At 47.8% G+C, this 15,580-nt stretch overlaps 4 protein-coding genes across 4 annotated transcripts; 1 reads left to right on the top strand and 3 right to left on the bottom strand.

The window, feature by feature from the left end:
• Positions 1 to 796: 796 nt before the first annotated feature.
• On the bottom strand, positions 797 to 4,252 carry LOC100822143 (PHD finger protein ALFIN-LIKE 7). The gene is made up of 5 exons (XM_003575118.4): positions 4,012 to 4,252; positions 3,870 to 3,902; positions 1,758 to 1,986; positions 1,419 to 1,539; positions 797 to 1,342 (listed from the first exon to the last, which is right to left on the bottom strand). The coding sequence occupies exons 1-5, from the start codon at positions 4,130 to 4,132 to the stop codon at positions 1,070 to 1,072; spliced, it is 777 nt and encodes a 258-aa protein (XP_003575166.1). The 5' UTR covers positions 4,133 to 4,252; the 3' UTR covers positions 797 to 1,069.
• A 279-nt stretch (positions 4,253 to 4,531) lies between these two features.
• On the top strand, positions 4,532 to 7,812 carry LOC100821634 (glutathione S-transferase zeta class). The gene is made up of 9 exons (XM_003575117.4): positions 4,532 to 4,708; positions 4,814 to 4,870; positions 4,995 to 5,080; positions 5,184 to 5,255; positions 5,831 to 5,884; positions 6,358 to 6,433; positions 6,695 to 6,756; positions 7,355 to 7,414; positions 7,500 to 7,812. The coding sequence occupies exons 1-9, from the start codon at positions 4,612 to 4,614 to the stop codon at positions 7,602 to 7,604; spliced, it is 669 nt and encodes a 222-aa protein (XP_003575165.1). The 5' UTR covers positions 4,532 to 4,611; the 3' UTR covers positions 7,605 to 7,812.
• Positions 7,813 to 8,320: 508 nt separating this feature from the next.
• On the bottom strand, positions 8,321 to 10,336 carry LOC100831448 (F-box/kelch-repeat protein At2g44130). Its single transcript, XM_003572579.4, has one exon. The coding sequence runs from the start codon at positions 9,639 to 9,641 to the stop codon at positions 8,478 to 8,480; it is 1,164 nt and encodes a 387-aa protein (XP_003572627.1). The 5' UTR covers positions 9,642 to 10,336; the 3' UTR covers positions 8,321 to 8,477.
• A 155-nt stretch (positions 10,337 to 10,491) lies between these two features.
• On the bottom strand, positions 10,492 to 14,249 carry LOC100821332 (glyoxylate/succinic semialdehyde reductase 1). The gene is made up of 8 exons (XM_003575116.4): positions 14,017 to 14,249; positions 13,674 to 13,784; positions 13,491 to 13,592; positions 12,575 to 12,676; positions 11,786 to 11,901; positions 11,201 to 11,279; positions 10,950 to 11,120; positions 10,492 to 10,862 (listed from the first exon to the last, which is right to left on the bottom strand). Exons 1-8 carry the CDS (start codon positions 14,119 to 14,121, stop codon positions 10,767 to 10,769), a joined length of 882 nt encoding a protein of 293 aa, XP_003575164.1. The 5' UTR covers positions 14,122 to 14,249; the 3' UTR covers positions 10,492 to 10,766.
• Positions 14,250 to 15,580: the final 1,331 nt, after the last annotated feature.

Here is a 15,580-nt window from a genome sequence, read left to right as displayed (position 1 = left end):
CGCCGTCGATGGACTTGAGGAGGCGCCCTGCGGAGGCGTTGATCTGCTCGAAGGTTTCTGGCACCGTCTGCGCCACCAGCCTCCACTCGTCGTATGGTAGTCCTATCATCACCCCGAGCGCCGATCTCTCTCTCTCTCTCTTTCTCTCTCTCTCGGTTGCGCGTGCGCGCGTGACGGGCGGTGTGGTGTGAATGGATGGCCTGGAGGTAGAAGAAGAGGGGATTTATAGGGCGGTGCCGAAGGAACGGGGGAGAAATTGGGAATCTGCAGTGGCTTGTGTTGTGCCACGGGAATTTACCGTCGCTGACAGCGTTACCTTTTGCAGATTCAGTATTTCAACCGCGGGAACTTTTGCGTTCGGCGGCGTTGAGGTAAATAATCTGTTACGGCCATGAGAGTGGGACCAGCCGGTTCACCAGGCTGGCTAATCCGTTACGGCCGTGGGGCCTTATCTTCGGGCGCCTCGCCGTGGTGTACGCGTGCGCCGATCGGCCTGAGTTGCAGTCTGCGCCCTGACACCATGATCCGACTGTACGTTCGATGCTGAATTGCTGATGTTGCCTGGGTTCTTCGATTGTCGATGGATCCACAGTGGGTTTTTCCTGGACGCACGCGGGGATAGTGCTTTAATTCTTGTTCCTGCAACTTAGAATTGCTGAACCTACCCTCTAAAGAGATTGCTGGCCGCTACAGTATTATGTTCTTTTTGTGCAGGCGTCCCGCATCAGTAGTATATGCATCGCGTAACAAAAATCTTCTCTTCATACTGCGTTCGGAAACACGCATGCGCAGGAGGTTAGTAACAACAGCCCAAGAGCTTGGAGGAATAACAACGTCAGGTAGGCATTAACATATCACACACAGTTACACACTAACCCAGCACCTCATTACTGAACACGGTGCTGTCAACAGTTACACATCACACTACCATGAAAGCAGTTAGACTGCTAGATACCACTAGTTGCCATGTCCCACACAACAATGAGTTGAAACTAGTACAACAAACCGGCGAGCCGGTTCACGGCAGGGTCTCTGCCGCTTCACCATTCCTAACCATTCTAAAGGAGCTTCATTCTCGGCTCCTCTTGCTGCTACAGGCGGGGCACTTGTAGTGCTTGATGTGCTCCGCCTTTGCAGGGGTGATCCGGACACACTTGCCGTGGAACCACTTCTCGCAAATGTCACAGCATATCCAGAATTCGCCATTCGCGTAGGTCTCCCCGCAGGAGCCACACAGGTATGCCTGCTCCTCGTCCTGTGCATCCTCTTGCCCATTGTCTTCCTCATCTTTTGGATGAGACAGCTTTGCAGGCTTGCTGTTAGAATTGGACTGTCTTGATGGCTGGAAGGAGAAATAGAAATAACAAATGAGTAAAGGATTGTGCTGACATGAGCAGGACGTCAGAATGTATGCTTACTTTAGAGTTGGATTTGCTGCTCTTGCTACCACCATTGGAGGGTTTTGGTTGCTTCTTGGCAACTCCCGTCACAATTTCATAGACAGTGGGAAGACCATTAACCATGGTGAAGAGCCGTCTCCTGAAATTCAAATGCCACTTCTGGACAATTATCCATACTCTTCAACGGCCAAATACTCAGGCAAAACCAATATATGCATCTCTGATCATTGAATAGATTGGAATCCATGTGTGTGCGAGGGGTAAGGGTGACATAGGTGCTCAGATCACAGAATCACTATTATTTGATTCTAGTAAATGAAAATAAATGCATTCATTTGTAATGGAAACTACACAAACCTGGCTTCTTTATCAAATCCGAACCGAGCTCCAAAGTAAAATGCAACAGATAGCAGCCAGGCATCACTATGAACTGCAACCAGCGACAACCAATCTTTTTCGATCATCCCATCACGAGCAAAGTTAATTCCCAAAGCTGGTTCTGGAAGTTCAGGAGGTACTTCCTCAGCTGGCAGTGTCACTTCCCAGGTTTCATTGGGTAACCCATAAAGGCAGAGGTTCTCTTTCTCTAACAAAGGAGGAGAGCACCATATCATCGATATGACAAGAACAATGGAAATAAAAACCGTTGCATTCTATAAACTACTTGCAGTTTAAGCGTGTAACTACCATCCAATATTATATCGATAGCTATTTGCACAAAAATGCTAGCTAGATAGTATAGTTCACTAGACAGATCAACTCACACTGTGAATGATGATTAGGAGAAAATTTTCTCAACAAACTGTTCTTCATTAAACCCATAAACGGTAAAGCTGCAGTTCCAACATCAAGAGGACAATTGCCACTTCAGCCTAAATATGTTTTGAAGCTTCACTGCTCATCTTGATAGCCTAATCTGGTGTGTAGTATGGGTAGATCCTTTTGTACTTCCATATCATCGCACATGAGCTATTGCAAGAAATACACTTCGATTCAGAAATGTCGATTTCTTGATCAATTATAACTACTACATATGCGGAGTAATTTTGAAATTTAAACCACGTTCCAATTCTTGTGGGGCCAGACTGCCTTTGATTGGTCATATTTCTCCTTGGTGTTCTGCATGTCAGCAGAACTGCAAATTACTGCAGTAGTAATAGTTTTTACCTATGCTTCAGCCTTCATGTCACAGATGGTTTAAACACTAAAAAGCTAGTGCAAAATGTAACATATACTACATTTTAAATACATTGAAATACACCATTAATAATCTCGGAGGAAAAGGACACTTTACTCCACAAACTGAGAAAGTGCACATTCTACACCACAAACTCATTTAATTAAACCATTTTGGTCAAAAACGCCCAACAAGGAGGTAGGCCACCACCATGGTATCCACGTGGCGCGATACAGTACCGCACGCCCCACCCGTTTAAATCCCAAATTTCCCGCCCAAATACCCACCTGGCTCATGATCCCCAAGCCTAGCCGCGCATCCCCTCTAGCTGGGCTGACCTCACCACAGATGACGGCAAATCGAGTGCATCTACTTCGACAAAAAGAATGAAGCCGCACTATCCCCCTCTTGAAATGTGATTGCTGCCTATTCAGGGTGGTGAAGGTGCACACCTCAAAGACTAGGGCTGAGATTTCTACAAGTGTCCCAATTACCAGGTATGGTTGAATCTGAGGAAACCGAGCCTTCACCAACATTGAATCCGACACCTCGAATCCTCTCTTTTCGTGTCGGTCTTGCCCCATGCCATGTGGAAACCATGGTAGCGGCTTCCCTCCTCACTTGGCGTTTTCAGACATGAATAGTTCAATTATATGAGTTTTTAGTGCAAAATGTGAATTCCCCCAGTTCCTGGACTCAAGTTTCATTTTTCCTCGAGTTTATGGACTAGCGGTGTATTTCGCTTGTTTAAATAGTCCAAACTTGGCATTTCCTCAGTATGTCTCACTAATTGGCCTAATTACCATGGCAGGGAACAGCAAAGTGAACGAAATAAAAACTTATCCGTGGTACATCATCAAAATACAGAAATTATAAAAGCCTAATCAATCTTCCAGACCTCTGACCGTCTTACGAAATCCTAGAAAAGAAATCAAGTAGGTAACCATATCTAGCTCCATCCATTAAGTAGCTGAACATGGAATCAAAATATCACGAAAGACAGACAACTGTACGTTTGGATGGTGCGCAAGATCTACCTCACAATTTTTTGGCCATGACCAAAAAGTATGGCCCTAATTTGGATAGTTGCCAATTTTCGAGCATGGCAAATGGTTCATTGCGAAGTCTAGTTCACTATTCTCTTGTCAACATTAGCAAACTCATGGACTCATGGGCAAGAAAAACCTCACCAAAGTTTGGCAGGGAAAGCTTGGGCTCAAACCAAACACACCCAAGCGCCAAGGAATGAAAAACGCAAAGGTAAAAAGACGCAAGCAAATCGGGAGCCTCACCGGGGTCGCACTGTTGGTAGAACTTCTCCACATCTGCGCAACACAGGAGCGGCAACGGATACATCAGAGGAAAAACACACACACAAACCTCGAAAACGCGCGGAAGCTAAAGATAGAAGGAGATTGCAATAGAAAGGCCAACCCGTGGTGAGCGCCTTGACGATTCCTGCGCGGCGCGCACGGTAGTCGCGGAAGACGTCCTCGGGGGAGCGCGCGTTGTGGTGCACGGCCGCCGACGCCAAGCCGCCTCCTGCGTCATCCATCCGAGGCGATAGTCGCCTACGGCTAGGGTTTGGGGCGGAGGAGGAAGGGAGCGAGTGTGGTGGTGGTCCGGTAGTGGAGACTGGAGAATGGGAGGGGGGATTGGGGAAGCACAAACCGCAAAAAATCAGCAAGAATGGGATTTTGGAGACCTCATTTAGAATATCCGAGAGTGCAGGAGCTTATTTGAAACTTTAGCTCTTCGTTTCTGATAGGTAATAATTGGGCCCTGTTTGTTTCTTTTTGGGTGAGGGGACGCTTCGTGGGGCCCACCTACCGGGAGCCCGAGGACAGAAACCACTTTGCTGGAATTGGTGGACGTGACGTGGTTGGGCTGGAACGGGCCGGGCTGCGTGGATATGGGCTTTGGTGAACGAACCCAATGAATAGCTTTCCTCCCGTGTTCCACTTCGCTTGCGCTTTCTGCTCGTCTTGGTTTGCAGTTGCAGCGGCACAGAAGCGAAGCTGCTAGCGACTGCAAATGGCGGAGGCGGAGGCGCCGGCGGCGAGGCCGAGGCTGTACTCGTACTGGCGCAGTTCATGCTCCCACCGCGTCCGAATCGCACTCAACCTCAAAGGTGCGTGCTGCTCGTTGATCAGGCAGCTTCCCCCCTATCGGTCTCACTCCCTCTCTTCATTTCTCGGATTGGGTAGATTAAAATTGGATGTCGATGCTTCTGCAGGTGTGGATTACGAGTACAAGGCGGTTAACCTCCTCAAGGGCGAGCAGTCTGACCCCGGTAGGTGCTGTGCTACCTCTGTGGCTCTGTCTACCACTATTTGCTTGCTTTCTGGCCGCGCTTGTCTCAGTTCAGTTCTGTGGTACGTATGTACCTTAACTAGGTTCATCTTTGTGCTTGGCAGAGTTCATCAAGCTTAATCCTATGAAGTTCGTCCCTGCGCTGGTCGACGGTGATGCAGTAATCGGTGACTCTTATGCAATAGCATTGGTAAGTGTTGAGATGATCACGTCACGTTTACCCAGGGTCTTGAAATTGGGTATTGATCTGTCCGGTTTTGTTAACAACCATTTGTTTCATTGTAACTTCACAGTATTTGGAGGATAAGTACCCTGAGCGTCCTCTTTTACCGCAAGACCTTAAAAAGAAGGCCTTGAATAATCAGGTAATAATAGATCCCACACACTTTTGGTCATGATGGTGAGCAGAAGCTTTACTCTGTATCTGCCATATCTAGAATGAATTATGTGATTAATATACTGCACAACATTGTTTTTTAAGAAAAAATGAATAATATTAATATCCCAATCTCTTTGATCTGGAATGTTTTGCAACCATTGTGTGTAGTGTGCTTACTGGTGTTTATTGCACACAAAAGAAGAAACCGTTCGTGGATTTATTTTAGCTCACCCACAAAAAACTCCACCTGCCATGCTTGAATTTATGTTAGGAGGCTCAGATCATGTACGAAGCACCGCGAAGAGGACAAAATAATAAATAAATAGAAGATCAACAAAGAGAAATGCATATTTTGGGATGACTGGGCTGTTGAGCAAACAGAACAAAATAGGTCATAATCTAGAAAATACTCCCTCCAATCCTAAATTCTTGTCGTCTTAGTTCAAACGACAACAAGAATTTAGGATCGGCGGGGAGTACTGTTTACTGTATGTTCAAATTTTTTCCCCAACTCATATATAACGCCTAATGTGAATGCTCCTCTGCTAACTTCTATGGCAGATAGCAAGCATTGTGGGTTCTGGTATTCAACCTCTTCACAATCTCACCTTACTGGTAAGTACTTACTGTGCACTAGCATATATGAAGCATTATGTGTTCTTGATCTTGAATTTCCTTGCTCAGTGCACTTGAGTTCCATATAGGAAGTGGCGGAGCTAGAGGGTGAACAGGGTGGGTCAAGGCCACCCTGATATTTCTCCACAGCCCGTATACCATAGAATCCATATGATGGCCCACCCTTGCCGAAAATCCTGATACACCACTGTATATAGTGACGGGCAGATGGCTACCCGCTTGTGTTGTGCAATGACGATGCATTACTGATATTTACCCCTAAAAAATGTCAATTCGTTTCTATGGACCCAACTAGCAGCAGATATGGATTCTACAACGTTCTTTAAACATGAACTGCATTTGTTTAGTCCATAGAAACGCGCATGTATTGTGCTAGTTGAGTATATATTTAGACAGCTTTAAGTTGTAGACGTACAGAAATGTAACTTGGTGTTATGCTTATTTATCTGCAGAGGTTCATTGAGCAAAAGGTTGGTACAGGGGAGAGCCTCCCATGGACCCAACAACAGATCAATAAAGGTTTCACAGGTTGTATTCCCAGACATGACCCTTCTTTATTAGTTACAGTAGCTGCTATATTTGCAGCATTATTTTGATCCAGAAAATTTGCTGTGGAAATACTGCTCAGTGTTCACCATGCAATTCGGCGATCTTGCACGAGAAACTCATATTTCTTCCAGGACTTTTTCCGCCTATTTATGCTTAGTATAGTTTGTTGCTTTGGATCCCTACCTCTTTGTGTCTATTCGTTATGCAATCATGTGCTCACTTTTCTCCCAAATGGTTTAGCTGTTGAGAACATGATAAAAGGCTGTGCTGGGAAGTACGCTACAGGAGATGAAGTGCAACTGGTTCGTATGCTGCCCTAAGATTTTTAATTTCTAAAAGTATATTTTATTTCAATGAATTTCTATTGCAGTGGGTTCTCTATTGATCATCAGAAGGTGTTCCTTTTGTTGAAACATACTGTAGTCTGTTTCAGCCTGAAACAAAATAAAATGCACAATCCAACAATCCTAGTGCGGTATGAATATGTTGCACCCGGAACCATCACTGTCTGAGCATAGTGTAGGCCAAAATAAAACTCAAGAAAATTGAAGTAATGTCTACAGTTTGCGTCTTCTCTTTTGTGTTTACTTTGAAATCCTCTTATGGCTTCCTCTTATGGCTTTGCTTCCTCCCTGGTTCAAGCTCCGCCATCGGTATTCTCTACCCAGAGTCCCAATTTGCCAAAGATTATGTAAATAGTCATTCATTTTTTTGAGAATTCGATGTGTTACTACCAATACGGGAGGTGCGATTACTCACTTTACCTTCCACGAGAATCCACCGTGTTAATTTAGTAACTTGCCCTATGTTTATTAATTACGATTGTACATACTGCAACTAGCACTGCAAGTGTAAACCGGCTCTGAGTCCACTCTGCTAACTGTCTCATCTTACATGCAGGCAGACGTATTCCTTGCACCGCAGATTTTTGCCGCAGTAACTCGCTTTCAGATCGACATGGTATTGCTCTTTTGCTCACTTGTTATAACCATACTCTTGTAACTCTCTTGGAGGAACTAACCAAACATGATGCATCTTGCCACAGTCGAACTATCCCACACTCGCGAGGCTCCACGAAGAGTATATGAAACACCCAGCATTTCAAGCAGCGCTCCCTGACAGGCAGCCAGATGCCCCTACCTCTGCCTAGAAACTGCAGCACAACGTAGGTTGGTGGTGAATCAGTTGCTGTTACTACTTTGGACGATGTCCTGCCCCGTTGCTTCGAGCTCTGTAACAATAAGCAGGGAGCTTCCTGAGGAAAATGCCAGATAGCTGTATTATACTAAGTCTGTACTCTGTAGGCTTTCAGAGCCTGTATCACAATAATGAAATGCAGTAATCGTTTATGATCAGTAGTCTTTGGATGGTTTCCATGTCACGTTGTTTCGTGCGTTAGGTTTTCTCTTTTAAGCCCACAAAAAAATGGGTATCGTGCTGAAATTCTGCAACACAAGAAAACAGCGACCGGATGAAATTTCCAGTGTGCAGTGGCTTTTACACTTTGCTTATGATGGTGCTCATAGTTTCTCTGCTTGGTCTAACAGTGATCAACGCAGTTAATGATCAGCAAAAGAAGGGAAACGAAAAGAAATTTTGGAGAGAAACACATGAAACCGTGGAACGCGTAAACAAAAGTGCGACGCAGTGATTCTTTCTTTTCGTTTTTGTTCACCAATCAGTGACAATCACAGAAACACATTGACTCAAGGAGCTGCCGGATTCACCTCTAGCACTGTTTTTTTCCTTTTGTTCACCGATAATATTCGTAGACTTAAACGCAGTGATTCTCAGTTTTTTCTCAACATCGAAGATTCAAGAGGGAATTAGTGGCGAAGTATAAACAAAGATGCGTCATTTTGTCAGTTTTTCAAGTCGGGAGATTTAAGCAGTTTTTCTTTCTTTCTCAAACACACTGGCGCTTTGTACGCACGACACGCATTGGCAATTTGGCATTGCACCCAAGCGTGACTGCGTTCGCGTCTGTAACATGGTAGCGTTCGCGTCTGAAACAAGACGGACGCTAAACCCGCACGGCCGCGGCGGCGTAAACGAACGTGCAGAACCCCGGCGGCACGGGCACACGGTTCCACCCCCGCGCGCCACCCGTGCCCATCCTCATCACCCACGCCGCGTACTTGCCTAACCCTCCCGCCGCGTTGTTGGCCCGCCGCTGCACCTTGCCGAACACGAGCACGCCGTCGCCGCCGCCGATGCCGACCGCCATGACGCACGCCTTCATCCCGGGCGGCCCGTCCGCGACCTCCCTCCACGTGCCGTCGGCCCAGTAGTACTCCCGCACGCCGCCCTTCCCGGCCCCGACGGCCCACAGCTTCCCGCGGCCCACCGAGACCAGCACGGCCTCGGGGGGCACCATGCTTCCCTCGTCCGACCAGGCCTCGTCGCCGCCCGCGGTGGTGTAGCATTCCGCTGTCTTCTTGCACGCGCCCTGGACCACGGTCGGGTACCCGCTGGCGGCGAAGAGCCGCGCTCCTCCTCCGCCTGAGCCTGACGACGGCCACGACGCGACGACGACGAGCTGCGGCTCGTCGCGCGCCTCGCGCATGTCCGGGAGCGCGCGCCAGGCGTCGGCCGCGACGCTGTACGCCCAGCCGGAGCGGAGCGGGCGCCTGGACTCGTCGTGCCCGCCGGCCACGTGGACCACGTCGCCGTCGTCTGACCCCGCGCACCCGAAGAAGCTCCGGGCGTCCGGCATCGGCTGCCCGCGGCGCCACGTAGCGGCCTGGGCGTCGAGCACACGGACGTCGCGGGCCGGGCGGAGCGTGTCCGGGTCCCAGCCGCCCAAGACGGCCACGTGGTGGCCGGCGACCGACGCGCACTGCGCGAAGAGCGGCACGGCGTGGGTTACGCGCCGCCAATCGCCCGTTGTGAGGTTCGCCGTCGCCAGCCAGCACTCTGGCGTAGTCGAGGACTTTGATTTGTCGGCGGGCGCGGCCTGGACGAGGTACACGATGTCTTCGGTTGAACCCGCGATTCTTCTTCGCCGGCGGAACTCTGGTGAGCCGACGGCGCGGCGCCAGCCCCGGCACACGTGGCGCATCGGCCGGTGCCACCGGCTCGGCACCCGCGCCAGGCACTCCATGGCCGCGTCCTCTGGCAAACCCGGGATGAGCGTGAGCTCCCCCTCCCGCACACCGACGACTGCTTGTTCTACTCCCGTATCCATGATCCCTGTTCTCGGAAGCTGTGTCTGTGTGATGGATGGATTTATGCGTGAAGGGCTTCGGGGTTTAAGTAGAAGGATAAGTTTTGTTTAGGATTTGGTGCCAAGGCATCCCGTAACGCAGGTGGCATAACATCATTGCCACGTCCAATCTATGTTTTGCGCTCACTATAGCGTCACACGCAAAGTTTATCTTATCATTGCCGTGTCTTGGAAATTTTGCTGGCTATTGCCGTGCCATACATGTACATGATGTACTGACTAAAGTTCTCCGGGGATTTTTCCATTTCGTTTCTTGTACTCAAGTATATGAGCATCTCCGATGGGATTCTCAAAGCTATATCCAAATGTCCTCTTTGAGACATTTTGGCTTCCAATCACCCACCAATGACATTTTCTAAAATCCAAACGGACAAAATGTCTTCTTTGTCAGACCAGCTCCTCCAAATTGGCCCCAAATTTGACAGGAGTCTACACTCCCTGACAGCAGAGTCGCACAGGCTGCACGCTCTGGCCGCTGCAGTCGTCAGCGTTCGAGTCATAAGACCTCTTGTTATAATAACAGAACACAAGACCTGAATCCACTAAAATGTACTTCCTCCGATTCAAAATAAATGTCTCAAGTCTAGTTCAAAACTGGACGCTTATTTTGAACTGGAGGTAGTAGTATTGCTGTCGAGCTTCCTGGGACATACCAGGATCACAGCGTATAAATGGCTTAAGTTGGCCTAAGATCACTGATTTATACTTGCTTTCGCATAAAATGATGGCCAAACTGATGCATGGACCCATACACATTTGTGTACCCATCTTTATTCAAGCCCAGTCTATCCCCTAGCTGCAGCCAAGCACCAAATGCCAATGGATCGTTCATGCATAAGCTGGTAACTCCAAACTTGCAAGTACATCGTGCAATCCGGTACCAAACGTTGAATATACACAGCGATACAACGGTAAGCCACTTGGTTTGGACAAATTACAAGACGCTTTGAAAGATCTGCAACAGGCGTGATACAATGGTAAGCCACTTGGTTTGGACAAATTACAAGACGCTTTGAAAGATCTGCAACAGGCGTGATACAGGCATATGGTTCTAACATTCAGGGTTTCAGAGGAAACCATGACCGATCATGCTTGGCCTGAACCACCTGCTCCTTTCAGAACCTCGTGCACCGCTGAGAAATCCTGGTCCCCAAGTCCCAAGCTTCTTGCTTTCTTGAATGCCTGCAATCCAGTGGCGTGGTCTGTTTATTAGTTTTGTTGCTATGTGTCGGGGATAGGAGTCAAAAGGTTAGAAAAAAAAAGGCACACCTCATTGGCAGCAGCTGCGACTGGCATGGCGACAGCGTTCTCGTCTCCCAAGGAAAGAGCCAACCTCATATCCTTCTGCATATGTTTTAGGGGAAATGCAGGATTGTAGCTGCCCTGGAGCATTGAGGGACCTTTCATCTTAAACATCGGATTAGCGATGCCTCCAAGGTCCTGCAAGTCAAAACATAACCAGTGTTGTTTGATGGTGAAGGAAGTTGCCACAGCATTGTTGTAATGAACAAGTGCTGTACCAGGACATCAAGAAGCGTCTGTGGGCTCAACCCACTTTCGTCAGCTAAACATAGTCCCTCAGAAAAAGCATTCATCACACTGCAGCGAGAAATAATGTCAATGGTTCATTATTACAGTAGATGAAATTAGACGCGGAAAAGGTAGAGGTGATGTCCCAAAAACTGGAAGAGCTCGTGGGTTTCCGGATGTTGAACCAACATAGCTAAAAAATGTAAAGTTCATTCAAACGAACAAGTATTACAAATCCCAATCTGCAAACACGGGAGCAGATTCTAAATCCACGCTAAGTGTGTTGACTATGTATATAAAATATCGTTCAAAGAGATTTGCTATTCTGCATATGTTGAGATGCAAATTTGCAGCAGAAAACAGTAACCACAACTACTTTGCTAAAGGAGTCAGAATCATATTTTCTAAAAAATTGCAAGGTATCAATGTTGTGCTTCATAAAACTATTTCAGATATCCTAGACAAGTAGACATAATATTGGACTATCTAGAGTTCTAGACCGGTTAATACAATGTTATGCCAAATGAAGTTACTACACTTGCATGCTCTGCAGACGTGTATAGATAGATAGTCACCTTCCCATGATCATGTTAACCACCAGCTTCATCTTTGCTCCATTTCCAATCTCCCCCAAAAAGAATGACTTTTTCCCAAGTACATCAAATGCAGGGACCATATCATCATACAGTGCCTGAAACATAAAAAAGTGGATCCAATTAAGCAAACAAGAAATCTTAAGAGCAGTATAGTTGTATCGTGTGTGGTTACTTGCACAGTTCTATACTTTATCACATGGCCACCAACTTGTAATTTACCAGTTAAAATCGTCACAGGCTTGTGGAGTTGCCTAGCTTAAGTAACAAATTTGGATCCAAACTCAATCCTCAGTTTATAAGATGCTATACCATATCTCCCAGCACTTCCGTAATTTTATAGAGATTTAAATCTCCGTCCGACATAAATTGAATAGCTCTACAATTTTCTGCCAAGTACTTCAAAACCTACCTACCTATACTATCGTTTGCTGCTATATATGTTAACACTTGACAGAAAAGGAAGGGAAAAAAGGGCCTAATAAAATAAGCACATATAGAACTGAAAAAACACTTTGCGCACTAGAAGGGTTGAAGTTCTAACAAGAGTTTCCCTCTTTTACATAACCAGGAAAAATATTATGATCATTACACCTAGACAACTCAAGCACTAAACCAGAGGCAGAACACTGAACCTACCAGAAACAGCAAGTACGTGAGTACAATATGGCAGAAAAAGTTTCTGGGGAAAAAGGCTTGTATTATGAAGTGCTATCAGTACAACTGGCTTGTGAAATGCTTGCAAGTGATCAGCGCAGCACAATGAGTTACCTTGTCCCCTGCAGCAAGAACGACCAATTGACCATCTTCAGCTGGTTTCTTGCTCCCTGAAACAGGAGCTTCAACAAAAGCTCCACCCTTTTGTTTGATCGCCTGCAAATATTTGACAAAGGAAAGTTGATTGCACACAAAGAAACATTGAGTAGTACTAGTAACGTACGGGGAAAACATTGCCACACAATTGGTGAAACAAAAAGGGTAAGATTTCCTAGTTAAATGGGGGAGGAAGAGAACAAGCTCATAAATATGCAAAAAAAAAAACATTTTATGTGATGCTTCTGAAAAATGATTAAGGTTTGTTATTTGCTAGAGACATAACTTGGCAGAAATGCAATCTGAGCCACTTTATTCATCAAGAACTATGATGTCGCCATATTTTTATTAGCAAATATTTTACAATATTTCCAACAAAAACATGGGAGATATTCTTCTAATCTAGTTATTCATGTGCCTGGCTACAGTAATTTAAAATCTGGGCTCCTTTATTGACAAATTGATGCAAATAAAATGTAACACACCTTTCTGAAATAGTACCACCCAGCCCCTTGAATATGCCATCGACGATGCAAAAGTTAGGTAATGCAACTTAATCACTTGAGACTACCACTCAATTCAGGCACTCAGGATTGAAGCACATAGCGCAGGGATGCAGGACATGCTGTCTAACTAGAATTGCACAACAGCTAATACATAAATTACAGGTAACTAGCATTACACAACAGCTAATACATCAATAACAGTTACAGGTAATGGGGGAGGAAAATGTATTACTCCCTCCGACCGGTATTACTTGTCTCAAATTTGCTCAAATACGGATGTATCTATATGTCAAAAACATCTAGATACATGTAATATTTCGACAAGTAATTCTGGCCGGAGGGAGTACTAAAGTTCATGTTAGAGATACCTCACTTATCTTGCAAGACGTTTCGGCATCAACAGTGGACATGTCCACATAGCCCTTCCCCTCTCCGATTTGCTCGAGCACACCATCCTTGTCGAAAACAACCTACATGGATTTGACGCACCAAGATCAGCAACGATGGAAACCTGCAGTGGTACAGTAAGAATAGATGGGGAGTCTCTTAACAGATAGCGCGGCTCTGGGATCGGAGAGCATGGCGATGGTAAACTTGCACTTGGCGACGACGGCCGCCGGCGTCTCCCCGACGGTAGCCCCCAACGCAACGAGCTCTTGGCACTGCCATATCGCCACAGGTTCTCAAAATCACGGGGGAGCAAAACAAAACAAATAGAGTAATAATAAATTAATCTAGCTAGGTCGTTCGCATCTTCTACTATGAATCGATCCATCTCCCTCTAGCAGTCTTGTATCTACTTTGCACAAACCACAACAAGTCTACAGGAGATTTCAACCGGATATATCCCTAAATCGGGTGGGCGATAGAGCATCATGGGATGGGCGTGTGTACCTTGGAGAGAGTCCGGTTCCAGACGGTGACGCGAAAGCCGTGGCGGAGGAGGTTGGTCGCCATTGCCTTCCCCATGATGCCCAGCCCAAGGAACCCCACCTCCATCTTGCCCTCCGTCTCTCACTCTCCTGCCTGCCGCTGCTGCTCCTCCTCGCCTCCTTGGTCTCTTCCCTGAATGACGCAGGCGCCGCAATGGACACACACTCGTGACTTGTGCGCTCCTTTCAGTGCGCAGGCCGATCCCCATGGATTTTTTTTATCTTTTTCTATTTTGTCGTTCGCTATTATTCGCTTTATCCAAGGACTTGTGTTGCGCTAGATCTAGGGAGCAGCAGGGTCGGATCGCCGTCCCTGGTGACGTCGGACGGACAGGATGCGTCGGAGCTCGTGGATTGGTGGCATTTTGGCCGGGATGACCGATGTGGTTCTCGTTCGTTGGCCACCAAATTTGCCGGCCGCATCAGCTCTGTGCGGCCGAACAGCAAACAGCAGCGCATACAGGCCGGGGGAATGGCTTGTGCGCCCTTGTGGGCTGTGGCCCAAATGCCCAATGGACCCATGTACGCCGGGAAAAGAGAATATTACGCAAAATCACAAATCTGGGGCAACCCTATAGGAAAACTATTATTTTTTTCAAATTACTATCGTTTTTGTGCACCGTTGTATTCTCGCACTGATTAGGCACTTGAGAGCGGTTTGATGAAAAACCTGACAAGGGGGCCCACATGTCGGTGCCACCGTGGTGTCATCCTGGAGAAGCCGTCCACCGCGGAAGCCAGTTTCACCGGTTGACCTGCCTATTGACCCAATTTACAGTGACCTCCCTCCCCTCTCTCTCTCCCTGCACGTGGGACCCACCCAGCCCAATGAGCCCCTGCTCTTCTCTTCTTTCCCTCCATAGAATCTGCCCCTTTCTCCCGTAGCTCCTGTGAGCGCTCCCGCCTCCACCTGATGCTCTCCGACCCCGCAAGCGCCACTCCGACCCCACCGCGACAACCTTGCACCCCTGTGCGAGCTCCTACACGATGGCACGTGCCCGAAGACCCCGCGCGACCATCTTCTGCTCCGGCTTGGAGTGGAGTCGGCGAGAACTACCACGACGCTGCGGATCCCACGCCTCCACGCCTCGGAGGTCCTTCGAGCCGTCATGACCCCGCGCCATCAATCGTCGCCGGGTCTCCACCGACTGCGTCTACTCCACCCAAGCACGCAATTCCTCCTCTAGAAGCACTACCCGTCCGTGGCCACCGACTTAGCCGCCTGCAGATCCGACGAGGCGATGCGCCCGAGGACGACTTGGATCACCCCGACGAGGTGCTGCCACCCGAAGGCCTCGGCTTCCTCCGCCGCTGATTCGGCGACACCGCCGAGGAGGCTACCTCCCCTTCGCAGCCCTCCGCCTCCCCCTTCACTTGCTTCCTGGATCCGTCGCCGCTGTCGTGTCGCTTTGCCTCGCTGTCCCCGACCCTTTCCTCTCAAATTACCATGGTTTCTCCGATTGCTTCGCCTTGCCTGCTCGTCCAATTCGTGGGAAGAGAGTAGGGCATCGAAGGAGTGGTCGGGG

Source organism: Brachypodium distachyon, chromosome 3 (assembly GCF_000005505.3).
Source record: "Brachypodium distachyon strain Bd21 chromosome 3, Brachypodium_distachyon_v3.0, whole genome shotgun sequence".
Lineage (NCBI taxonomy): Eukaryota > Viridiplantae > Streptophyta > Magnoliopsida > Poales > Poaceae > Brachypodium > Brachypodium distachyon.
This window is presented reverse-complemented; position numbering and strand designations above follow the sequence as displayed.